The sequence below is a fragment of the Entelurus aequoreus genome, linkage group LG11, assembly GCF_033978785.1.
Source record: "Entelurus aequoreus isolate RoL-2023_Sb linkage group LG11, RoL_Eaeq_v1.1, whole genome shotgun sequence".
NCBI classification, from domain to species: domain Eukaryota; kingdom Metazoa; phylum Chordata; class Actinopteri; order Syngnathiformes; family Syngnathidae; genus Entelurus; species Entelurus aequoreus.
In genome coordinates, this window is record NC_084741.1 from 5,978,553 (window position 1) to 6,006,432 (window position 27,880).

At 38.3% G+C, this 27,880-nt stretch overlaps 1 protein-coding gene across 6 annotated transcripts in view; it reads right to left on the reverse strand.

Annotated features, from left to right (window-relative positions):
• LOC133659710 (upstream stimulatory factor 2) overlaps positions 1 to 17,086 on the reverse strand; it is a 36,630-nt gene extending 19,544 nt beyond the window's left edge. Inside the window, exons 1-6 of one of the 6 annotated variants that reach the window (XM_062062315.1) lie at positions 16,983 to 17,085; positions 16,495 to 16,892; positions 11,727 to 11,764; positions 7,806 to 7,909; positions 2,116 to 2,235; positions 1,130 to 1,298 (exon numbers count right to left, since the gene is read on the reverse strand). In XM_062062315.1, coding sequence (XP_061918299.1) covers positions 1,130 to 1,298; positions 2,116 to 2,235; positions 7,806 to 7,909; positions 11,727 to 11,764; positions 16,495 to 16,529 — 466 coding nt within the window. In that variant the 5' untranslated portion in view covers positions 16,530 to 16,892; positions 16,983 to 17,085. Of the gene's footprint in view, positions 1 to 1,129; positions 1,299 to 2,115; positions 2,236 to 7,805; positions 7,910 to 11,726; positions 11,765 to 16,494 lie in introns of all 6 variants that reach the window. The other 5 variants (XM_062062316.1, XM_062062317.1, XM_062062318.1 and 2 more) reach the window with 5 other exon arrangements.
• Positions 17,087 to 27,880: the final 10,794 nt, after the last annotated feature.

A 27,880-nucleotide genomic window follows, 5' to 3' on the forward strand; every position in this document is an offset into this window, starting at 1 on the left:
GAGCTTGGCCGATATTGATTACATGTATTAACTGTAAATTTTTTGGTATTTAATGTATTTATGGGGGAATGCTGACAATTTTGGGGGCAAAACAGTTAATAGTACACATTAACCAAACAAAAGCAAAAATTACAATCTATTACTCTTTTAAATCCTATATTGTTTGCCCTCTGTGTCCATGGAATTATTGCGACTTCGTAAACACTGACAAAAACAACATAATACAAGTTTGGGACGATAGAAAATATTGATCCAATCACTTTATTATTGATCATATACTGATACTTCCCTTGGTATTGACACTACTGATATATGGACCCATCCGCCCTCCCCTTGCGTGTCCGTATGGCAACAGAGCAGTTATATTATCCTCTCTCTTATGAATTTACGTACATGTTCATGTACTGTTAAAAGCTGCTTCCTTTCAGCTGTAATGTAGTTCTATCTAGTATTACTGAGCACTTAATTCTTGTGTTGTTCCGAGCTAGCTTAGTGATTAACATACGCTCAGACTACAAAGATACACGGTTAGCTGCTAGTTTCCCCGGTCAGCCAGGGGACCAAAAATAAATCAAGTATCAGTCAGAGAGGATTGACTATTGTGATCGACATTGAAAGGCATTAATCCATCACATAGTCAATCAAACGTGGGGGTCACCTCTGTACGCTACCGAACATACCAGGAAATCTAATTTGCACCATCGCACGCCTATCTTAACTTTTGAGTGTGTGTACTGTGGTTCAGTCATGTGACAATATGATGCATATCGCATGCATGAAATGGGATTATATTGCAACTACGGTAAACCCTAAGGGCTGCAAGATTGATCAATCATTTTCCGCCATGTTTTTCTTGGAAGCAAACAGCGGCCGGGTGCTTCATCAATCCTGTCACGTGTGTTGAAATTAGCTCTAGTTAAGTCGCCGCATGCGTCAGTGAAATAAAATTCATATTGAAACACACGAATGGCGGAGTGTTTCATTTGGATTTAGCACAGACAGCGTTGCGGCGTGTGAGGAGCATAACAACACATCTAGTATCTTGCATCAGCTGACATTACACCCAGGTAACGGGGCCTCGTGGGGCTGCCTCGCCTCAACCCAAATTGGGCATGAGAGCCGGACTCACCTCCCGCCTGCGTGAGCGTAGGGTCGGCAGCGGCGGCCTGCACGGACACGGTGCCGTCGCTTACCGCCGTGGCGGGGAAGTAGGCGAAGCGCGCCTCCCCTCCTCCTCCTCCCCCTACCGCCTCCCCTGCCGGGCTTCCTCCATTACTGAAAGGGTTTTGGATCACAGCCTGTGACAGATACAGAGAGCCAGAGGAATGAGCGGCGGAGCAGTCAGAGCAGATAAAATGCACACCTCGCTCTCTTGCTTAAGTAAACGCTGCAGAAAAATGGATCAAAACTGCAAATTATTAATTGTTGTTTGCATTTCCCAAACCGTTTTAGCGCTTTACAAAGTTGACAAGGAATTAGGAAGGCAGGCTCTCTTTCCTGAAGGTGTGCTAATACAAACTCAAATGTCTGCACCTCAGGACAACACAACCACAGGTGGAGTTGTTTTTTTTTAAAGCAACAAGAAAAAACATGAATAATATTAAAGCATTAAAGTAAAGTCAGTAGGTGCACCTGCAGAGTGTAATTGGATCAAATAAGACAGTGGTATCAAAATCTGCTTTTGCAAATGTCAAACCAGTGCTCAGCTTGTTATTGTTGTAGTTTGCAGGACTGCCCAACTGAGAACTATTCCTAATATATCTTGACTTTCCCGTGTAGCTAAAATACTAGAAATAGTATGTGTATGGATGTAGTGCAAACACAATAATAGTGTGCAAGTGTGCCTAACGTCGTGGCCGTTGAGTGTGCTGCATGAGAACAGGACAGCAATGCCACCTACGGGCAAATAAAAGCCACTGCAATAATATAAGAGGAACTTATGGCTCTTTTATTATTACAATGGATCAGATGGATATAAACAATTATGGTAAACAAAGCCAAATGAGGACATTAAAGATATGCATACACATCTACATGCATGGCAACACAAAAGCAACACTCTGTATAAATGATATAGATAAACAGAAACACCACAATTGCAAAAAGGGCAGCTACCTGAGCGACAGCCTGAGGAGTGCCACTGAAGGCAGCTGCGGACACCACGCTCACCGCCCCTCCGCCGTCATCTCGTCCCTCGAGGTTCGGGTCAGTAACCTGGACAACACGGTATGTCACCTGCAAGGTAGAAAGAGATAATAGGAATAACCCACTGTGAAGTCATATACATATGCACACCTGGCTTGTGGATTTGTTGATCATATCTAAACGTTGGCCGTATGCGACTCCCTAGCAGCAGCAGCACACGCATCCGACCGTCCCACGCTATACTCTTACGCTTCACAATGTGCCCTGATTGGACTGCCCGAAATAAGAAAAATGACTTTGTTTGTCCCGGGAGTCTGAATTTGAAGACCCGCGTCACGTGACTCTCCTCCTGACTGACATGTGACAGCAGCCTTGTGCCAATCCCGGCCCCTTGCCGCAATCACATGATGGCTCACGCTCTCCCTGTTTACACCATAACCAGCCACACGGATGACTGGACTTGTTGAGGCGAGTGTTACTGCAAAGCATCCTGATGAGGATACACCAACATTAACGTCACTTTTCTGTATTCATTCATCAGCAAGGTGTCCATTAGCAGCAGCGACACGCAGGCAGGGTCAAGACGAGAGTCAGTCATGAGATGAGAGAGGATGGGGGGGGGAAACACACACTCACACCTTCAGGTCACAGAAAACCCGCTAAACACTAAAATGGGAGAGGGTAAGTGAATCCGGACAAAACAACAAACTTATACAAAAATAACTTTTAGGTGGACGTAAACTCAAGCACATGCTATATTTAAGAAAATTGGACCTTCTGATGCACAAAACCTTCTTTTTGTTAAAAAAATCACAGCTTGCACCCCTCCCTAATTAAAAATATATATCTAAAGTGCAGCCTCTGAACCATTTCCCACCCGCATCTTGTTTTTTTATTTGCTAAACCCGAAAACTACAATGAATTCATTGTTAATGAGATATATCACACAAATATTACAGCAATTTGCTTCATCACATTATGTTTTGTTTGGATAGCTTAGCATATGTTGACTTACAGTGGAACCTCGGTTACGAACCCCTCTACTTGTGAACGTTTCGATTTACGATCTTTTAGATTGAACCAAATGTGCCTTCGTGTGCGAACCATGTCTTTGTTTTTTCGGATGCTTCGTTCATTCGTTTTGTGTCCTGCAGGCAGAAAGCAGGGCACAGCATTTTAGGGGAGGCAAAACCCATCACGTCACTTGCTGCTACTATAGTCACTTCTCCGTGTGTGCAGGGTTTTTTTTTGCATTTTGACAAGTTTTGTCCATTTTGCTAAATCAATATGAGTCCCAAAATGACAACAGACCAGTGAGGAAAGAAGGCAGGAATCGCTGTAGAGTTAAAAATAAAAATAAAAAAAGACTATTTGTGAAAAGTACATTGTGGTGCTGACAAGTATGGAAGAATCAACAAAGCAGGCTTCGTACCACAACAAGTTTTAATTGTGATGAGACCGAACTTTTCTGAAAAAATATGCCAGAGCAGATTTATTTCACAACAGAGGAGAAGGCATCTTAAATGTTTTACACACAGTCCCTTCCCCGATCTTAAATGTTTATTACTGTAGCAATATGGTTGTTAAAGTTAAGGATTTTTGTGATTTCTGATCGTTTGTGAGGGAACCAAAATATTGTTTTGGCTTGTTAATAAAGACAAAGTTGTTCCATTGCACCCTTGTTATTTTGGTTTGATATACAATACTGTGCAGCACTTAATTTTGTGCACAAACCTTCACTAAAATATGGACTTTTGTCAAAGCTGGAAACAATTATTTACATTGTTTCCTATGGAGAAATTTGCTTCACCATACAAACTTTTTGAGTTACAAACCCCGTTCCAGAACCAAATAAGTTCTTAAATTAAGGTTAAATGATAAATGATAAATGGGTTATACTTGTATAGCGCTTTTCTACCTTCAAGGTACTCAAAGCGCTTTGACAGTATTTCCACATTTACCCATTCACACACACATTCACACACTGATGGCGGGAGCTGCCATGCAAGGCGCTAACCAGCAGCCATCAGAGGCAAAGGGTGAAGTGTCTTGCCCAAGGACACAACGGACGTGACTAGGAAGGTTGAAGGTGGGAATTGAACCCCAGTAACCAGCAACACTCCAATTGCTGGCACAGCCACTCTACCAACTTCGCCACGCCGTCCCCACTGCACATTGGATTAGTTTTAGCAACTTTTATGTACAAAATGAATAAAAGTAATCCCCTCCTCCCGCACGGATCCTCCAATTTTCCGCTAGGTGAGAAAAGTTTGGACACCCTGGGTAAAGTTTGCTCGGTTCGAATTTGAACGAGTTCGGCTCGGATTCCAGTTCTTAACGGTTCTTGATTCTGATTCTTAATTGGGCAGGGTCATCATAAAAGTTTACATTGTATTGCAAATGAGGGCACTGGCCATACTTCTTTTGTGATGAAATGTCCTCTTTATTAACTCAACAAAAAAGTCCCCTTTAAAAAGAAGAAAGTAAATGTAAACGTTTACTTACCCGCTAACCTAAACAGGAAAATATTCACAGACTGGTCTGATCGATTAAAAAAATATCTCAAACTAGAATAAAAGAGAGAGTATTGAACAATAGTCTCTCTTTTATTTATATAATCAGATTTTCTTTTCTCTGGGTGTTGTTGGTGTCCATGTAATTGCAATATTGTGTGAAGTGTTCACTTTGAAAATCTGTTTAAAAAACCCACAAAAAACACATTCTGTTTATGTGTTACAAAGCCTGACGCTGCAGGCACTTAAACATGTGACCGAACTAGCGAGCTCCCACTAACCTGGGTGCAGAACATCAAAACATCTTGTAAAACCCATCTGGATACAATATACTATCAGAAACCGTTCTGGGGGAAATGATCAGATATATTGGGCCCTATTAATTATGTTTTTCTTTCCAAAATTCAATTTTATTTTATTCCTAATTCTTTTGGGGGTTTTTTAATACAGTTTTTACATTTCAATTTTCCAAAATTCCAGATTTTCCCAGTACTAGTGGTAAAATGTGCAAACGTTTTACACTGAGGGCTCCATACTTAAAATTAAAAGAATGCGGACGACCACGTTGACACATTTTTAGCATTAAAGATGCTAAATCCAATTCAATGTGCATCAGTATATATATGCTAAACTTTTATCTTAGCTTTTGTGTTGTGGGTGACAAGGCAAATAGTGTGTGTTATATTCAATATACCTCATAAATAATGAATTAATTTCATTTTAAACTGATTGGGATGCGTTTTATCTTTCAGCACTTGTGCTCTCTTTGAGCTGGTAAATTCGGAATAATTCTCAGTCATCAGATAAAAAAGCTTTCTAGCGATGTTTTCGGGTCTTCTACTGTGTTTCATTTGTTGAAAGTCATATAGTGTCCAGTTGGTAGCGTGTGGTTGGTTGAAGTTGACCAACTTCAGCCTTCTACTATACTATATGCATGATTTATAATCTAGCATTAACTGTTCTTAACTCAAAGGCAATAAAGCAGCAGCAGAAGCAGCTCAAACTTGTTTACTAGATATTATCTTCATTAGCCAAACTGCTTTGTGTTATATATTGATATCGAAAAGTAAACACCATGTTTTTTTTACATTAATTGCGTTTTTTTTTTTAATGTCACAAAGTTATTACTTTAAAAACCATTCATGTGACATGGCATGTTGTTAATGTTTAAGGTGTATCTCTAATTCCTTGTCGACATATTTCTGCTCAAATATCCTGATACAGCATGTACATGTACATACATTTAGTACATGTCAGTGTACATACATTAGGTACATGTCAGTGTACAAAACTAAAAAAAATACATCCCTCTATCAAAATGTAAAAATAGAAATAAAGGCATCATGTAATGAGAAAAAGCTGACACATTGATACTATTCATGAACAAAAACACCAATATTTGTCTTTAAATATATGGATAACGTTTATTTATAGCCTTTTTATTAGACATTACATGATTAAAGTTAAAGTACTAATGATTGTCACACACACACACTAGGTGTGGCGAAATTATTCTCTGCATTTGACCCATCACACTTGATTACCCCCTGGGAGGTGAGGGGAGCAGTGGGCAGCAGCGGTGGCCTTGCCCAGGAATCATTTTTGGTGATTTAACCCCCAATTCCAACCCTTGATGAGTCACACCCACCCCAACACAGTTTTATATGAATTAATGAATAATTGTCATTAATAATCGTGATTTCAATATTGATACAAATGACCATGATTATTATTTCTGGCCACATTCGTGCAGCCCTATGTGTAAGACTACATCTCATATATGAACACTATTTTTAAGACATGCACCTGGGGATAAGTTGATTGGCAACACTAAATTGGCCCTAGTGTGTGAATGTGAGTGTGAATCCAAATGTACACTCCTGCGCGCGCTCTGAGGTCCGAGAGCCAGCTCCAGCTCGTGGTGCCCAGGACGAGACTTAAAACCAGGGGAGACAGGGCCTTCTCTGTGGTCGGCCCTAAGCCCTGGAACACTCTGCCCCTCCATGTTCAAACTGCTCCCAAAGTGGAGTGTTTTAAGTCTCGTCTTAAGACCCACTTTTATTCTTTGGCTTTTAACACTACGTGAGTTGTGTGGTCTTCTGTCCTCTGTTGTCCTCTGTGTTTCTATTTTACTGTTTTAATTGGTTTTACCCTTTGAAATCGTTTTTTAATCATATTTATTTTTTATATTGGTTTTTATATTGGTTTTCTATTCATTTATTTTTGGTTTTTATTCAGTCATTGGTGGAACATAATATTGTTTTGAATACGGTTTTTAACATGGCTGTGCAGCACTTTGGAAACATTCTTGTTGTGTAAATGTGCTATATAAATAAAGTGGATTGGATTGATTGAATGTTGTCTGTCTATCTGTGTTGGCCCTGTGATGAGGTGGCGTCTTGTCCAGGGTGTACCCCGCCTTCTGCCCGATTGTAGCTGAGATAGGTTCCAGCGCCCCCCGCGACCCCGAAAGGAATAAGCGGTAGAAAATGGATGGATGGATATGGACAAACAGTGCATTACATCTTATGGCCATCAGGTGCCATCTTGCACAATTTTCACATTTATTTGTATTTATGTATGTTATTATTGTGTTTCTGCCATATCACTTTGTTTATAATGCTTGTGTTCTTATCTACAAACATTTTTCTTCATCAAAGGATATCATTTTCTATTGTTTTTTTAAAAACTTGGGTTAAAAGATTTCAGTTGAAGTACTTTTTTGAAAATGTTGAGCACATTTAAAAATACAGCAATAATAATGATAACAGTGATCATTTTGGTCACAATAACCGTAACAAGAAATGTTCATACCATGACATCCCGAGTCGCAACTAGCGTTATTAACAGCTCAAGCTAGCTAGTAGCTGGCTACTCGCAAGTGGGCGCAAAACGGCGCTCGTCAAATACTCTCACTAGAGAAGCATAAACACAAACATATTAAACAGTGGGCTTTCTAACAATAAGGAAGAGTTGTGTCATGTATGTCCTCCCACACAAACCATATTAAAACTAAATATATTTTTCACCCAATCTTTTTCCATTTTCGTACATTTTTGAAAAAGCTCCAGGGAGCCACTAGGTTGGCGCTAAAGAGCCACGGGTTGCCGACCCCAAGGTTAAACGGTGCATTCAGTCTGGACTTACCTGTCCGCCCTCTGCACGGAACTGGTATTGTATGTTGTGATCCCCAAACGCTGAGGCCTGCTGTACGCTGGCTATCGTGACAGCCGTCTGCTCGTCGGTTCCGTCTGAAGAAGCCCAGAAGGAAATGTTTTTTCAGTCACAACAACAACATCTAATAAGACATAATCTAGTAGTAGTGATTTAAAAACAAACAACAGATGGAATACTGTCAGGTCACAATGTCCTGCTGCACGTTTATCAACACAAGCCAAGTCCCCATGAACTTGTAGTCCAGCCACTACCAGTAATATAGTTTCAGTGCACTTATTATGCAAAAGTTGACATATGTGGACAAATACTGGCATTTAAAGTTTTCTTTCAGTCAAAAAAATATCTCACACATAAATATTTAATTGTGTCTGCATCTTTGATTAAAATACCTTACATGACACTCTTAACGTAGTAAATTATAATCCTCTAGGTAAGTTATATTGCATCATATGTGTATATTTTATACATAAAATCATACATTTTAGCCACCATGTTGGCTGCAGCCAGAAGGGTCGCTGTTGGTTAATTGTAGCATAATGTCAGCCCTCCTATGCAATCAGGTGACTTAGAGGCACATCTGGATTTCAAGTGGAGGGCAAGAGTCCCATCAGGCTATTGTTTATTTACCTGCAACAGTGCACACTTGGGCGTATTTTGAAAGGTTTAGGAGGGAAATGTACAAGCTATCCTGAAACAATATTAAAATGGCATAGGGTGGATTTATACACTCTTACAAAATATCATTTTCTAAAGATTTAAACCATCATCACCGAAGTCGACGGTGAAACTGAAAGTTACTGCTCGACCGCACTTCTTTCCACACTGACGAGGATTTAAAGTAGAAAGGATTAGATGCACATCATGTCTTTACATTTGGAGGGTTTCACCATTTAAGCATTAATCCGTAAACGATAATGTTGGACTTATCCGTGCAACGGTAAGTAACGTATTTAATCGTATGATCGTGATGCCGATGACAAAAAGGATAAGTTCAGTTTTTGCAGTTGATTTCCTGCTACAAATAGTTTGTTATCTCCAATTTATGTCCACAGTTGTTTTTATTGTGAGAAGTTGATATTTTGTCTCATTGTTTATCTAGATTTCCCTGTTGTTCAGCAATGTTTGCTTTCCAGCAATATTTTGTGATATCAAGATTCCGTATGTTGGTAAGCCTACAAGAGATGTATCAATCTAAATATGGAACAAACTGGACTTACAACACAAGCAATGCCAAACTATTAATCGATTTAAATTATTATACAAACATGGGGTCTGGTTCAAATATAGAGATGAGGGTCTTTAAATTGACCTGCTGTTGTACTCTGTCTCAAAGTGTTAACATGTGCTATGTTGTCTATTAACATTGTTTGTATTTTGTCCCTTACAAATTGTTGGTATGTTCATTCTTCCTACATTGTGGATACAAATTATTGTTACAGTGTAATAATTATAGTTACCTGTGGTAATGCCACCATGATACAACATTTGTATTATAATCCTTGAACAAAGTAAGAGTGAAACTCAATGTATTAATCACTGAATGGAGAAATGGGGGTGGGATTAAATAAATTATCTTCTTCCCACTCCCTTTCAGGCAAAACTGGATCATCATGCTTACATACTGTACATTACCTTTTGTATTACCGTAATTTCCGGACTATAAGCCGCACCAGCTAAATTTAGGGGAAAATACAGATTGCTCCATATATAAGCCGCACCCGACTATAAGCCGCAGGGTTTTGATGTGTAATTAGCGTAGTATATAGGGGTTCCTGCTACCACGGAGCGGATTGTCGGGACAGAGATGACTGTTTGGGAACGCAAAGCGTCCCATTTATTAACAATAAATCTTTCAATCATTCAATAAACTTTCACATCTTTGACATGGCGAACAGCATTCGTGCAGAGTACAAATAATACAACGGTGCAAAGTAATACAAAGTGCTCGCCTGTACATTATCAAAATAACCAGCCTACCGGTATATGAAAAGTCAGTCTTTAATCATTGTGTCATCGTCTTCCTCCTGCGTACTAAAACCACCGAAATCCTCTTCGTCGGTGTCGGAGAAGAACAGGCCGTAAATAAGCCGCACCCTTGTATAAGCCGCAGGGACCAGAACGAGGGGAAAAAGTAGTGGCTTATAGTCCGGAAATTACGGTAATTTATATTATTATGTGTTGTCTACCTTGTACTTTTTTTTATGTCATTGCCTGAAATAAATGAATATATGAAAAAAAAAAAGAAATTATTCTAGTTAATAATACTATTAAGGATGTCTTTTGATGAGAAAAAAAATAGCACTAAAGACCTATAGTGTGGTCATCTATGTCGAATAAAGGCTTTGTGCAGGCGTCCCTGCACAAAAGCAACAACAACAACTAGCTTTTAGTTTCCGCTATGAAAATCGACAACGAGAACCCGGTGGATTGGAGCAACAATCACAATATTAATTACCAGGACTTGACATGATGTTAGTTTATTTCCACAACCGAAGTCTTCGTAAGTATATTTAGACATAACTTAAAAGAGCACAAACAAACTAATTCAATCTCTTGTCCATAGTTTACGGTTATTTCTGCTCTCAAACACTAACTATAAAGTAAAGAATAAACCTGGCTGCCTCACAGAAAGTTTCTCAAACAAATCAAATGTTCAGACAAACCTTTACGAAGTGATCAGTGCAGTCACGAGCAGGGTCTGACTGTCCTTCACAAGATTAAAGCAATATGTTTGAGAGCCATTTTCCCCTGGCACACTTGTATTTACCCTGACTGTATTCCTTTTACAAACCATTTTCTTTCAGGACTCTCTTAAAAGCTCTTTTATATCTTTCGATTTGAACGCTTGGAAAGCTCAAACTCTTTATCCATCACTCGGCTCAGGCTTGTTTGCCCTCCAAGTGCATTACATCGCAACGAAGCAAAAGGGACGTGACAACATATGCAAGCCAGCAATTTGTTTTACAGTGCATTTACAGTTATTGTCAAATTATGCTTGGGAAAACACACTTTTGTATTTTCTTACCTTGGTAAATTACGTTCAAAATACAGATAAAAATATGAAAGATTAATTATAATTACTTTTCCCCATATTGTAAATGTTGTATTGACATGAAAATTGTAAGTGTTTCTTTAAAAACAATCTTTCTATCTTTTAATAAGGTTTTTTTTAGTTCTTAACCCATTTTTGTAGTAAATCATGGTGGTTTTGGCCTGGTAGTCAAAGAATGGGTTATTAACCTCGGAAGATAAAATAATTGATTGTCTCTCACTAATGGCGGTGACATCACAGAAGTAGTATTACTAATATTATGTATTATGCAATGGCACTGTCCTGGTAACTTATTAAGGCTGTAAATCTTTGGGCCCCGCACAATTCGATTCAATTCTTGGGGGTCACGATTCAATTCTGAATTGATTCTCGATTAAAATGGTATACTTTTTAATAACATTGGATGCCAGTTCTATGTTGAACTACATTCATCTATAAAATAGATAAACAGAGATGATCAATTTCTATATTACTTAAAAGAAAACTGGTTTTGTTTCATAAAATTCTACACAAACATTTAATAAAGTCAAATACAAATAAGGCAACAAGAGAAGTATCCAACACTTCTCTTCTCTAAAGTAAATCTGTACAGCAGATATAGATCATCTACATCAAAAATATATCCTCTCCAGCCTCTTGGATAGATAAAAAAAAAATCTATACACATTTTTTTTAAACAGTTAAGAACCATTACAAATAAGAATTGATTAATTTACAAAAAAATTTTTTGACACCCCTATAAACGACGGTGGCCCAACATGTCTGTCCATGCATTTCCACAAATACAAACATACAGCATGTTTATTCATGTACAAGTAATATTTGTATTTAACGTTTACCTTCAGATGCCTGCCCGTCTTCTTCTTGTTTATCTTGGCTGCAGATAAACACAAAAAAATGACAGTTTTAGTGAGCACAACTGTTGTCAAAAATAAAATCGGCGTAGTTCAGTACTATGGTCCGAACCAACGATTTACAAGAAATATATACTTGGTGGTCACTTCAGTGCAGTCTAGTTTGTGATCACGCTTGTATCTTTTTATCAGTGGACCAAATTATGCTCTCCAGTTAAGCATTTGCATAAAGTTGTTCGGTCTAGTCCTTTTGGTCTTAGTCTGCGTTCACACAGCAAATGGACTTAACCAGGCCAAAAAAGACAAGCATGAGGGGGTCCTATCATGCAAAAGCAACATTTATTACCCACTGGTACCTGCTGTTGTGTATTTGGGACCTGGAGAAGTCCCGAAAACGTGAAATAATACCCTTGCAGAATTGCAAAGATACAGGGGGGAAACAAGCAGTTTGGAATTTGCTCATTTCGTTTTTCCCCAAGTGCGACGTCAGCGGATTATCCACACGTGGTATAAATTTACCCAGAGTGCTTTGCATGGGTACGCCATCTCACGTTGTATTCCTTAAGGTCCTTTTCTGCTATCCTCTTGTTGTGGGGCGGACTGGCTCATACATGTATATGCATCCTCCGCTGCTGCCAATTCTAATACAAAGTAGCGTATATTTCTAATTCATATCTGTCAGTAAACTCGCTATGGAAGCGCTAAAAACTACAACAAAAATGGCGACAGAAAACGCTGTCGTAGCGTAGCCATGGAAATAAGACCGCCTACAAAACGGCGCCTCCTGAAGAGATGTTGAGAAAGCAGCTTGAAAAACATAATCTATGCAAACATTTGACCAAAGAACCACCATTACATGCATACTTGCCAACCTTGAGACCTCCGATTTCGGGAGGTGGGGGGCGTGGTTAAGAGGGGAGGAGTATATTTACAGTTAGAATTCACCAAGTAAAGTCTTTCATATATATATATATATATATATATATATATACACCGTATTTTCCACACCATAAGCCGCACCTAAAAACCAGTGCGGCTAATAACCCGGTGCGCCTTATATATGGATTAATATTAATATTTATTTTCATAAAGTTTAGGTCTCGCAACTACGGTAAACAGCCGCCATCTTTTTTCCCCGTAGAAGAGGAAGCGCTTCTTCTTCTACGGTAAGCAACCGCACCCGCCCCCGTAGAAGAAGAAGCGCGCGGATATTACGTTTCATTTCATTTGTGTGTTTCTGTAAAGACCACAAAATGTCTCCTACTAAGAGACACGCGTACAAGGTTCCACTGACTTTTGATATTCCCGTGAACCGCACTGTGGATACAACGGGAACACGTACGGTGAATATTCGCACCACAGGTAATGAGAAGTCGTCTTCACCGTGGTTCTAGCTTGCCATGCTAACGGCCAGAAACTTCCACACATGGTGATATTCAAAAGGAAGACCTTGCCAAAAGAGAACTTTCCAGCCGGCGTCATCATAAAAGCTAACTCGAAGGGATGGATGGATGAAGAAAAGATGAGCGAGTGGTTGATAGACGTTTACGCGAAGACACCGGGTGACTTTTTTCACGCAGCTACGTTCCTGTTGACCTACGACTGCATGCGCGTCCACTTCACAGATGGTGTCAAAAAACAAGTGAAGCACACCGAAGAAGAATAATTCGATGGATTTGTGGATGAGTAATAACTTCAGAAAGTGAGCTTTAAATGTTTATTTTGTGTGTTGTGTGACATTAACGTTCGAGCAACGTTGAGTTATTGATTTTGCTATTGCTCTGCACTATTTTGAGTTACATTTTGGGAGTGAACAGAGTTGTTAGAACGCTGGTTTGTAATATATTATTAAAGTTTGACTGACCTATCTGACTGTTTTGTTGACATTCCCTTTAGCGTAGCGTAGGTGCGGCTAATAGGTAAACAAAGTTTTGAAATATGCCGTTCATTGAACGTGCGGCTAATAACACGGGGCGCCTTATGGTGCGGAAAATACGGTATATATATATATATATATATATATATATATATATATATATATATATATATATATATATATATATATATATATATATATATATATATAAAATAAATACTTGAATTTCAGTGTTCATTTATTTACACACATACACACACATAACACTCATCTACTCATTGTTGAGTTAAGGGTTGAATTGTCCATCCTTGTTTTATTCTCTGTCGCTATTTTTCTAACCATGCTGAGCACCCTACCCTCTCTGATGATGCATTGCTGTGTGGCACGCACAAAAGTGCTTTCATCAAATGCACTAGAGTCTGGAATCTTCCATCTCTCCCTAGCATGGCCCAAAACCGGTCAATCCTTGCTTCCTGAAAAAGATCTTCACTGCCAAGCACTTGGCACTCCACTACTTCTTCCCAGAGGCTATCCAGATCCAATCGCAGCTGCGGTTTGGAACTTACAAGCGTATTTCTTCATCTTGCTCGTCGGCGGCGTCGCCATGTCTGTATCTTCCTCGTTCTTCTGCTTCGTCTCCTTGTGTGCGCAGTTGTGCACTGCACTCTAGCGGACGTGAGAACAGGCTGTCGACTGTCACTCAGGTCCGCATGGAGCTGGAGGGGGCGTGGCCTCCAGCTCCGGCTGAAAATCGGGAGATTTTCGGGAGAATATTTGTCCCGGGAGGTTTTCGGGAGAGGCGCTGAATTTCTGGAGTCTCCCGGAAAATTCGGGAGGCTTGGCAAGTATGATTACATGTTATGATATGACTCTTCAAAAAAACATAAATCCAATATATTTTACAGTCGTGGTCAAAAGTTGTGGTACATACACTTGTACCACAGAACTTTCCTCCAGAAGGTCTTATCTTTGTCCATGTGATGTCAGATGAAACAAAAATGGAGCTCTTTGGCTACAATACCCAGCAATATGCTTGGAAGAGAAAAGGTGAGGCCTTTATTCCCAGGAACACCATGCCTACCGTCAAGCATGGTGGTGGTAGTATTATGCTCTGGGCCTGTTTTGCTGCCAATGGAACTGTCTTTAGTAATGCGGGCGCTGTATCGGTCCGTTGTGGTGAAGAAGGAGCTGAGCCACAAGGCAAAGCTCTCAATTTACCGGTCGATCTACGTTCCCATCCTCACCTATGGTCATGAGCTTTGGGTTATGACCGAAAGGACAAGATCACGGGTACAAGCGGCCGAAATGAGTTTCCTCCGCCGGGTGGCGGGTCTCTCCCTTAGAGATAGGGTGAGAAGCTCTGTCATCCGGGAGGAGCTCAAAGTAAAGCCACTGCTCCTCCACATCGAGAGGAGCCAGATGAGGTGGTTCGGGCATCTGGTCAGGATGCCACCCGAACGCCTCCCTAGGGAGGTGTTTAGGGCACGTCCGACCGGTAGGAGGCCACGGGGAAGACCCAGGACACGTTGGGAAGACTATGTCTCCCGGCTGGCCTGGGAACGCCTCGGGATCCCCCGGGAAGAGCTAGACGAAGTGGCTGGGGAGAGGGAAGTCTGGGCTTCCCTGCTTAGGCTGCTGCCCCCGCGACCCGACCTCAGATAAGCGGAAGAAGATGGATGGATGGATGGAACTGCTGCTTTAAATGGGACAATGAAAAAGGAGGATTAGCTCCAAATTCTTCAGGACAAGCTAAAATCATCAGCCCGGAGGTTGGGTCTTGTTGGGTGTTCCAACAGGACAATGACCACAAACACACCTCAAAAGTGATAAAGGAATGGCTAAATCAGGCTAGAATTAAGGTTTTAGAATGGCCTTCCTATAGTCCTGACTTAAATGTGTGGGCAATGCTGAAAAAAAACAAGTCCATGTCAGAAAACCAACCAATTTAGCTGAACTGCACCAATTGTGTCAAGAGGAGTGGTCAAAAATTCAAGCAGAAGCGTGTGGATGGCTACCAAAAGCGCCTTATTGCAGTGAGACTTGCCAAGGGACATGTAAGCAAATATTAACATTGACGTATGTATACTTTTGACTTTTGCTCACATTTTCAGTAGACCCATAATAAATTCATAAAAGAAGCAAACTTCATGAATGTTTTTTGTGACCAACAAGTATGTGCTCCAATCACTACATCACAAACAAATAAGAGTTGTAGAAATGATTGGAAACTCAAGACAGCCATGACATTATGTTCTTTACAAGTGTATGTACACTTTTGACCACGACTGTAATATATATATATATCAATTGCAAGATATTTATTGCAAAAACGATGTAATATTGAAGATATTCTAGAGGCTGTTTTGGGCACGTTAATGAAAACGTTTTAAGAATTATGGATTTAATATGGATATGAAGTTGAGGAATTAAAACTGCAGAGCCATCCTAACAGAGACGATCTTTGACTAGCGTAAACATAATGTGTTATTTTAATGTATGACTTTATTTATGGCTATAGTTTGAGTTATTAAAAAGTGTGGTATGGCAAAGCCTTACATTGACATCATTTACAGGTTAGACACAACTTTATTAGAATATGTCCTTCTTAACAGTTGAGTTGAATACTCGCTGTGTTGATGTTTTAAAAGCTAGCCCCGAGCTAACTTTGCTAGCATCATTGTGGTCATTTATACCCGACAAGACATCCTGTTTTGCGGCTCAAACCCACACCAGCACGCAGCTCACCAACTTCCCTCGCCGACAAAAGTGCACCAAATCTGCCGCCTTTTCTCGCTTCGACCTCGTTGAAATAAAAGCGCTGGGCTAGCATGTAGCCGCGTTAGCTCGGAGTCAGTTAGCCATTTTGTTGTTGTTTACCTGGCTGTGTCCAGACTGTGTTCCAGCATATCCATCAGGGTCGCGGTGCAGTGCGGGGCTGTGGGTGCCAGGGGACGGAGATGGAGATGGAGGAGGTCTGATCACGGGAACAAACACTCGGGTCATGTGAGAGGAGAACCAGGACACGTGAGACGAGACTCGGCGGCGCTGCACTCAAAATGGCGGCCGCTGGCTGAGGTGAGGTTCTTAACTCCTACTTCTTTCTGCTGGCCGAGGTGAGGTTCTTAACTCCTACTTCTTACTGCTGGCCGAGGTGAGGTTCTTAACTCCTACTTCTTTCTGCTGGCCGAGGTGAGGTTCTTAACTCCTACTTCTTTCTGCTGGCCGAGCTGAGGTGACTCCACACATTTCTTAACAACTCCTACTTTCCCAGGCCGCTTAAACACATTAAAATTGATTTTTTACGTCGAAATGTGTGACTTTTAGCGACACTACGAACCATTCGGAGGACTAACAAGACTATTTACTGTATTTACAAGTTGTGATAAGGGAGCTTCATCTGCGGCTTTGTGGGGAAACTGAATTTATGTAACTGTCCATCCATCCATTTTCTACCGCTTGTCCCTTTTGGGGTCGGGGGTGTAACTGAATTTTTGCATTTGAATCTTGTCAACTGAATCTCTACATGAAATTAGGCTGATCGTTTTATTGAATAAAAAAATCAGTGTGAACAAAGTTCAGTTAAAAAAAAAACGAGTGTATAAAATGTATGTGTAAAAAAAATCTGTGTATAAAATTTCAGTGTAAAAAAAGTCATTGTTTAGAATTTCAGTGTATTAAAATTCAGGGGGGAAACTGTGGAGGTTAATTTGTTACGAAAGTTGTTTTTATTTGTTTTGTAACTGAATTTTTTGCATTAGAATTTTGTGAACTGAATTTTTTTGCATCCGATTATACTAAACATTTCATTGGAAAAATATATCTTAGCAAAATGCATGTTTTTCAAAATTCAGTGTTTCAAGATTGTTACAAAAGGTTTTTTGGTTTTTTTAAACTGAATTTTTTGCATGTTTAAAAAAAAAAACATGCAAAAAATTCAGTTTAAAAAAATAATAACAACTTTCCTAACAATCTTGAAACACTGAATTTTGAAAAAAACGTGCACCTGGGGATAGGTTGATTGGCAACACACACAAAAATTTAAAAAAATGTTGTCTGTCTATCTGTGTTGGCCCTGTGATGAGGTGGTGACTTGTCCAGGGTTTACCCCGCCTTCCGCCCGAATGCAGCTGAGATAGGCTCCAGCGAGCCCGAAAGGGACAAGCGGTAGAAAATGGATGGATGGATTTTTTTGCATCCGATTATACTAACAATTTCATTGGAAAAATATCTCTTAGCAAAATGCGTGTTTTTCAAGATTCAGTGTTTTATAATTCAGTGTATAAAAATTCAGTGAAAAAAAAAAGTAGTGTATGAAAATGTACTGTTTAAAAATGTTGCGTTTCAAAATTCAGTTTAAAAAAACTGAGTGTATAAAATGTTTTTTTAAACGGAATATTTTGCATGTTTAAAAAAAAAACATGCAAAAAATTCAGTTTAAAAAAATAATAAAACATTTCCTAACAATCTTGAAACACTGAATTTTGAAAAAAAAACAAAAAAAAACGTGCACCTGGGGATAGGTTGATTGGCAACACACACAAAAATAAAAAAAAATGTTGTCTGTCTATCTGTGTTGGCCCTGTGATGAGGGGGTGACTTGTCCAGGGTTTACCCCGCCTTCCGCCCGAATGCAGCTGAGATAGGCTCCAGCGAGCCCGAAAGGGACAAGCGGTAGAAAATGGATGGATGGATGGAATTTTTTGCATCCGATTATACTAAAAATTTCATTGGAATAATATCTCTTAGCAAAATGCATGTTTTTCAAGATTCAGTGTTTTATAATTCAGTGTATAAAAATTCAATGAAAAAAAAAAGTACCGTAATTTCCGGACTATAAGCCGCTACTTTTTCCCCTCGTTCTGGTCCCTGCGGCTTATACAGCGGTGCGGCTTATTTACGGCCTGTTCTTCACCGACACCGACGAAGACGATTTCGGTGGTTTTAGTACGCAGGAGGAAGACGATGACACAATGATTAAAGACTGACTTTTCATATACCGGTAGGCTGGTTATTTTGATAACGTACATGCGAGCACTTTGTATTACTTTGCACCGTTGTATTATTTGTACTCTGCACGAATGCTGTTCGCCATGTCAAAGATGTGAAAGTTTGATTGAATGATTGAAAGATTTATTGTTAATAAATGGGACGCTTTGCGTTCCCAAACAGTCATCTCTGTCCCGACAATCCCCTCCGTGGTAGCAGGAACCCCTATATACTACGGTAATTACACATCAAAACCCTGCGGCTTATAGTCGGGTGCGGCTTATATATGGAGCAATCTGTATTTTCCCCTAAATTTAGCTGGTGCGGCTTATAGTCAGGTGCGGCTTATAGTCCGGAAATTACGGTAGTGTATGAAAATTTACAGTTTAAAAATGTTGCGTTTCAAAATTCAGTTTAAAAAAACTGAGTGTATAAAATGTACCGTATGTGTAAAAAAAAATCTGTGTATAAAAATTCAGTGTAAAAAAGTCATTGTTTAGAATTTCAGTGTATTAAAATTCAGGGGGGAAACTGTGGAGGTTAATTTGTTAGGAAAGCTTTATTTTTATTTATTTATTTTTATATACTAACAATTTCATTGGAAAAATATCTCTCAGCAAAATGCGTGTTTTTCAAAATTCAGTGTTTCAAGATTGTTACGAAAGTTTTTTTTTGTTTTTTTTAAACTGAATTTTTTGCATGTTTAAAAAAACAAACAAACATGGAAAACATGCAGTTAAAAAAAACAAACATTTCGTAACAATCTTGAAACACTGAATTTTGAAAAAAAAAAAAAAAAAAAACGTGCACCTGAGGATAGGTTGATTGGCAACACAAAAAAAATTAAAAAAAAATTGTTGTCTGTCTATCTGTTTTGGCCCTGTGATGAGGTGGTGACTTGTCCAGGGTGTAGCCCGCCTTCCGCCCGAATGCAGCTGAGATAGGCTCCAGCGACCCCGAAAGGGACAAGCGGTAGAAAATGGATAGATGGATGGAATTTTTTGCATTTGAATTTTGTGAACTGAATTTTTTTGCATCCGATTATAATAACAATTTCATTGGAAAAATATCTCTTAGCAAAATGCGTGTTTTTCAAGATTCAGTGTTTTATACGTCAGTGTATAAAAATTCAGTGAAAAAAAATTTAGTGTATGAACATTTACTGTTTAAAAATGTTGTGTTTCAAAATACAGCGTACAAAAATTCCGCGTAAAAAAATTCAGTCTAGCAAAATTTGCTGCTTCAAAACAGTTACTGAATTTATGTAACTGTCCATCCATCCATTTTCGACCGCTTGTCCCTTTTGGGGTCGGGGGTGTAACTGAATTTTTGCCTTTGAATCTTGTCAACTGAATCTTTTAAATCAAATTAAGCTGATCGTTTTATTGAATAAAAAAATCCGCGTGAACAAATTTCAGTTTAAAAAAACTGAGTGTATAAAATGTATGTGTAAAAAAATCTTTGTGTAAAAAAAGTCATTGTTTACAATTTCAGTGTATTAAAATTCAGGGGGAAAACTGTGGAGGTTAATTTGTTACGAAAGCTTTTTTTTTTACTGAATTTTTTGCATTTGAATTTTGTGAACTGAATTTTTTTGCATCCGATTATACTAACAATTTCATTGGAAAAACATCTCTCAGCAAAATGTGTGTTTTTCAAGATTCAGTGTTTTATAATTCAGTGTATAGAAATTCAGTGAAAACAAATATAGTGCATGAAAATGTCGTGTTTCACAATTAGAGCGTATACAAAAATTCAGTGTAAAAATATTCAGTGTAAAGAAATTCAGTCTAGAAAAATGTGCTGCTTCAAAACGCAAGACCCACTTCAATTAAATTAAGACTAAAGCAATGGATCCTGTCTCAGAACTAGCCAATGGGGTGTCCAGGTTGAGGTCACGTGACACGGGTGTTAAAAAGAGGCCGGTTATAGCACACTACATATTACAGGCCATTTAACCTGCTGTATGAGCTTGGATCCCTTCTTATAAACATTTCAAACAATGGAGGTTGCTGTGCTTTAGTGGAAAAAAAAACAAGATTTCGCAAAAAAGGATATAAACTGATCACACGATGGTACAAACACACACAATAATGACTGATACTAAAACGTTGTAACAGACCATCTAAAAAAGGGAATGAGATTTTAGTTTTGTACTGACGAAGACACTCAGAATTGACATGAAAATACCGAATGTGGGATTTAGAAAATTAACTATGAACAATAAAACACTGAATATTGAGAATATATGAAAGTTGCTATTCTACTTCCCACACCACCTTCTTGATCGACATCTTTTATAATCGAGCAAGAACAACAAAGGTGCAACAAACACGGCGAAACATGAACGCAAAGGGTGAAAATACATCCACATATTCGATATAACGTCACTGTTCTGCAGAACTTTGTTGTAAAAATCTGCCTCCATCTGACACTCGCTGTCAGGCGTGTTGCTGTGTAAACAAGCCCCGCCCACTCTGTTCATGCCTCGTCTGCATGAAGCCGAGCTTCTTCCTATGGTCACCCTAGTAACCTGTATGTCACTCAAAAGTGCAGATTCTTACCATTGGTATCATTTCCATAGTTTGAAAATATCCAGTGGGCTGCATTGAAGTGTTAATTATGTTGTATTACGCCCTGCAGATAGCCCAGGTATTGCAAGACCCGGGTCACGTGACCTCAAACTTGACACCTCGTTGGCTGCTTCTGAGACAGAATCAATCGCTTCAGTCTTAATTTACCGGGAGTGAGTTATGCTTGACAGAGTAGGGTGCTTGCATGCGTCAGTAATGCTGTAGTCTCGCGGGAGAGAGCGAACGTGACGCACACTCGGCTGCCAAACAATTCTGATTCATTCAGACATCCGCCAAAACTTAAATATCAAAATCTGGAGGCACTTAAAGGCCACATTGAAGCCATCCAAGACGCCAACGTCCAAAAGAAGCCGCCCGCTATGTGTCACCGCTGGGTACAAACTTCCCCGACATCCTGGATTCCATCGACAAGAGGCTGACTTGTTTGGATGGCCGCCTCGCACTTGTCGAGGTGCTCCACAAGGAATTCCAAGCCATCCGAGAGAGTTTGGAATTCGGACAACAGCATGCCTGTATAAAATATTGTGGAAGAATAAATATTTGTGCTTTTTCTTTGCCTAAAATCGTTGTCCTGTGTTTTATTCTGATTAGAATCATGAGCAACAAATTAACAATGAATTATTCAATGATCTTGAAAAAAAATTTGAAGTGAAAAGTTTTCAGTGTACCCGTATACAGTAGTTGTAACCATAGACATGTTCTAAGGGTACGCAGCATGGAGCGCTACTGGCGCTGACGAGACGCGGGGCCGCCATCTTGGAGTGGTGATCCGCTCCACTCAGTGCAATGCATTCACTGAATACCACTGATTATCACACGCTTTTTTGTAATACGTGTAGCTATGATAAAGGACACATGTTTTATTATTCATAGTTTGCTTAACAGTAATAGAATATTCTTATATGCTATAAGTGACCAGACGTCCCAGATCAAAACTGGGAATATAATCCCAGAGAAGGGGGAAAAAAATGGTCAGCTATTTTTAAATTGAAGAAACAATATGATTGAGTTATATATACATGCGTATATCCTACATAAACAATGTATGAATACATTAGATATCTATATCTTAAGGACCTGTAGTTTATTCTGTCTTGACACTTTGTATTGATATTTTGTATTACATTCTTCCCTTCAATGATCATGTTTACAGTGATTGTTTAAATGTATTTGTTATGTATGTCACTTTGGATAAAAGCGTCTGCCAAATACTTCAACATAAACATATATAAACACCTGAAAGTCTTTATATCAGCTAAAACTACCAATATGTTTCACTGGATTCAGAATAAAACCAAATTCTGTCTTACCCAACAATGTTAGTATTTGAATATTGTTACTTGAAGACTTATTCCTGGTTACAATTATACTGTTAAGAAAGTATTGTCTTATACTTTGCCTATAATGAGAATGCATCATAGTCAGTGGCGGCTGGTGAATTTTGTTTTAGGTGGGGCTGAAAGTTTGTTAACTAAACCCCTGTAGGGGGGTCATCCTCCCCCAGAAGATTTATTTGTGATTTTCACCTACAAATGAAGCATACTGGTGCATTCTGACAAAATAATGAAGACAAAATAGAACATTTCATAGGTTTGCAGAGAACTATATACAATATGCAAACTGAAGGCAAGATGCCACCATATGAGAACTATAATAATAAAGGCAAGGCAAGGCAGCTTTATTTGTATAGTGCTTTTCATACACAAGGCAGACTCAAAGTGCTTCACAGACAACAAAGTGAAATGAAAGAAAATAAAAGCAAAATTAAAATACAGACAATAAAAATAAAAACAGTGCAGACGTTAAAAGATTAAAAGATTTAGCTGAAAGCTAAGGTGAACATAAAAGTCTTCAGTCTAGTTTTAAAAGTAGTCAAAGTTGGGGAAAGTCTGACATCTTCAGGAAGTTTATTCCAGCTATTTGTCGCATAGTGACTGAGTGATGCTCTCCCTTGATTTGAGTTTACTCTTGGAACCGCTAACAGATTGGTCTCAGAAGATCTTAGTGATCTAGAGGGCGTATATAGTGGGAGCATATCAGTAATATACTAGACCATGTAGTGATTTATATGTGAGCAGGAGGATTTTGAAATCAATTCTCTGATGTACAGGGAGCCAATGTAAGGATTTAAGAATTGCTGTAATGTGCTCACATTTTTTGGTCTTTGTTAGAACTCTAGCAGCAGCGTTCTGAACAAGCTGCAGCTGCCTGACAGTTTTTTTGGGGAGACCTGCAAGGAGACCATTACAATAGTCTAGCCTACTGGTAATAAAGGCATGTACAAGTTTTTCTAAGTCTTGAGCTGACATGAGCCCTCTAAGTCTTTTTACATTTTTGAGGTGATAGTAGGCCGATTTTGTTACTGATTTGATGTGACTGTCGAAATGTAAATCAGAATCTAAAATAACCCCAAGATTTCAGGCTTTATTTGAGGTTTTCAGGGACAGTGATTGAAGGTGTTGGACGACTTTAAACCTTTCTTTTTTAGCACCAAAAACAATGATCTCAGTTTTATCTTCATTTAGTTGTAGGAAATTTTGGCACATCCAGTGTTTGACTTGCTCAATGCATTGGCACAGAAGATCTATGGGGCGATAGCGCTACATAGATGTGGGTGTCATCGGCATAGCAATGATGGTCAATGTTATTATTTTGCATGATTTGTCCTAGTGGGAACATATAGATCAGGGGTCACCAACCTTTTTGAAACCAAGAGCTACTTCTTGGGTACTGATTAATGCGAAGGGCTACCAGTTTGATACACACTTAAATAAATTGCCAGAAATAGCCAATTTGCTCAATTTACCTTTAACTTTATGTTATTATTAATAATTAATGATATTTACACTAAATTGAACAGTTTAAAAGAGGAGAAAACACACAAAAAAAAGACAATTAAATTTTGAAACATAGTTTGTCTTCAATTTCGACTCTTTAAAATTCAAAATTCAACCGAAATAAAGAAGAGAAAAACTTTAAAAAATAATTTATGGAACATCATTAGTAATTTTTCCGGTTTAAGATTAATTTTAGAATTTTATTGACATGTTTTAAATAGGTTAAAATCCAATCTACACTTTGTTAGAATATATAACAAATTGGACCAAGCTATATTTCTAACAAAGACAAATCATTATTTCTTCTACATTTTCAGAACAAATTATTTAAAAGAAATTCAAAAGACTTTGAAATAAGATTTAAATTTGATTCTACAGATTTTCTAGATTTTCCAGAATAATTTTTTTGAATTTTAATCATAATAAGTTTGAAGAAATATTTCAGAAATATTCTTTGTCGAAAAAACAGAAGCTAAAATGAAGAATTAAATTAAAATGTATTTATTATTCTTTAAAATAAAAAAAATATATTTACTTGAACATTGATTTAAATTGTCAGGAAAGAAGAGGAAGGAATTTAAAAGGTAAAAAGGTATATGTGTTTAAAAATCCTAAAATCATTTTTAAGGTTGTATTTTTTCTCTAAAATTGTCTTTCTGAAAGTTATAAGAAGCAAAGTAAAAAAATTAATGAATTTATTTAAACAAGTGAAGACCAAGTCTTTAAAATATTTTCTTGGATTTTCAAATTCTATTTGAGTTTTGTCTCTCTTAGAATTAAAAATGTCATGCAAAGCGAGACCAGCTTGCTAGTAAATAAATAAAATTTAAAAAATAGAGGCAGCTCACTGGTAAGTGCTGCTATTTGAGCTATTTTTAGAACAGGCCAGCGGGCTACTCATCTGGTCCTTACGGGCTACCTGGTGCCCGCGGGCACCGCGTTGGTGACCCCTGATATAGATGTTAAATAAAGTCGGCCCCAAGATTGAACCTTGGTTGGTTTTGATACAAAGTCACCAATGGAAACAAAATAGTTCCTATCTTGTAGATATGACTTGAACCAGTAATATTATATATATAGTAATATTATTTTCACAAAATACAACCAATAGTAGGTTAATGTTAAATCTTACTTGTGAAAAGTAATCCCCCGATTCCTATTTTCAACAGTCCGCTCATTGGAGCAGGAAAAGGCTGAACACCATCTTTGTTTTCTACCTGTCAACCGTCAGTTTAGCATCTTTGTTTTCTACCTGTCAACTGTCAGTTTAGCATCTTTGTTTTCTACCTGTCAACTGTCAGTTTAGCATCTTTGTTTTCTACCTGTCAACTGTCAGTTTAGCATCTTTGTTTTCTACCTGTCAACCGTCAGTTTAGCATCTTTGTTTTCTACCTGTCAACTGTCAGTTTAGCATCTTTGTTTTCTACCTGTCAACCGTCAATTTAGCATCTTTTTTTCTACCTGTCAACTGTCAGTTTAGCAACTTTGTTTTCTACCTGTCAACTGTCAGTTTAGCATCTTTGTTTTCTACCTGTCAACTGTCAGTTTAGCATCTTTGTTTTCTACCTGTCAACTGTCAGTTTAGCATCTTTGTTTTCTACCTGTCAACTGTCAGTTTAGCATCTTTGTTTTCTACCTGTCAACTGTCAGTTTAGCATCTTTGTTTTCTACCTGTCAACCGTCAGTTTAGCATCTTTGTTTTCTACCTGTCAACTGTCAGTTTAGCATCTTTGTTTTCTACCTGTCAACCGTCAGTTTAGCATCTTTGTTTTCTACATGTCAACTGTCAGTTTAGCATCTTTGTTTTCTACCTGTCAACTGTCAGTTTAGCATCTTTGTTTTCTACCTGTCAACCGTCAGTTTAGCATCTTTGTTTTCTACCTGTTAGCATCTTTGTTTTCTACCTATCAACCGTCAGTTTAGCATCTTTGTTTTCTACCTGTCAACTGTCAGTTTAGCATCTTTGTTTTCTACCTGTCAACTGTCAGTTTAGCATCTTTGTTTTCTACCTGTCAACTGTCAGTTTAGCATCTTTGTTTTCTACCTGTCAACTGTCAGTTTAGCATCTTTGTTTTCTACCTGTCAACTGTCAGTTTAGCATCTTTGTTTTCTACCTGTCAACTGTCAGTTAAGCATCTTTGTTTTCTACCTGTCAATTGTCAGTTTAGCATCTTTGTTTTCTACCTGTCAACTGTCAGTTTAGCATCTTTGTTTTCTACCTGTTAACTGTCAGTTTAGCATCTTTGTTTTCTACCTGTCAACTGTCAGTTTAGCATCTTTGTTTTCTACCTGTCAACTGTCTTAGGCTGCTCGCCGGCTCCTCATCACCACTTCAAGATGGCGGCCCAATTTCTCGCGTCACAGCAGCCAATGCTGCGTGTACTTATAAGATGTCTATGACACTCCTGTGGGGAAACTTTGCTTTGATCAGAAAAACAACAGAAAAATCTGCAGCTTATTCCAGAATGATTGTGTGTCTGTCTCCTATGTAATTGCGCTCTGGAATAATGTTGTGAATGACATCTGCTGGGTCAAAACGTGGTCCCTTCCTAACAGGTATTTACTTACCAACAAAGTCAAAGAGCTATCTTTTAAAATCATTCAACGTTAGTACCCTGTAAAGACTGTGATGGTAAGATATAAGAAGGTCATCAATGTTACCTGCACCTTATGTAACATGCATCCAGAGACTGTTTACCACATGTTTTAGACTTGTGAAAGCACTCCATCACTATGGCAGGCATCTGTCGCTTCATCCTGGACAATATTCATGACAAATGTGTGCTTTGTTTTAAAGATGTGATATTTGGTTTTACACTATATGACTAAAAATTTGAAAAGGAATTTTACCTTTGCAACCTCATTATACTATTAGGTAAGTTTTATATTCATAAATGTAAGTTTCTCAATAGAACTCTACATTAAAACACTCTCTACCTCTAACAACCAAAAAGCTGTGAAAACGATGATGCTGTTTTCCAAATTTAAGTTATTTACTGAAATGGGGTGAGCCCATGGCTTTGCACTTTGTTTATTATATATATATATATATATATATATATATATATATATGTATGTGTGGGAAAAAATCACAAGACTATTTCATCTCTACAGGCCTGAGGGATTTCCTCAATCCTCAGGAGAAATCTCCTGAGGATTGAGGAAATCCCTCATGAAACAGGCCTGTAGAGATGAAATAGTCTTGTGATTTTTTCCCACACATACATATTACGCTCTACCACGGTATCGAGCACTATTTTTTGGATAATCTAATTAAGACATATATATATATATATATATATATATATATATATATATATACATATATATATTGCATTCTATTTTAGTTACTTTTAATTTATAACCCTCTGGCGCTGCTTTGTACTCTTTTTGTACTGTTTTGTACTATTGTTGTACTTATTTTGATTATTGTTTCTTGTCTGTTTGTAAATGTTGAAATTTATAAATAAAAGTTAAACAAAATTTTTTTAAAAAGGTTGTAACATGCGTCCCTGAACGCAACACAAAGCTGTATTTATGTATGGCCACATTAAAGCGCCGATATTTACTCACTCTAAGGTGACTGATTATGTTTTCCGGAATTTGACAGAACTGGCGAAGGATCCATAAATCAATATTGTTTTTAAAAAAACACATTCATTGAACGTTTGAAAGAGATCGTGCAATGTTGTTTTCAATTAATGAAACATTAAAAAAATCCGTGTATTATAAAAGCAGATCTCAATGAACCTTACCCCATTTAAGCGGAACCTTTATTCATTGGATTTTCTACACGGTCCATGTTAGAGAGCGGTAACACAGTATCTCGCGGCTGTAATCCTCTCA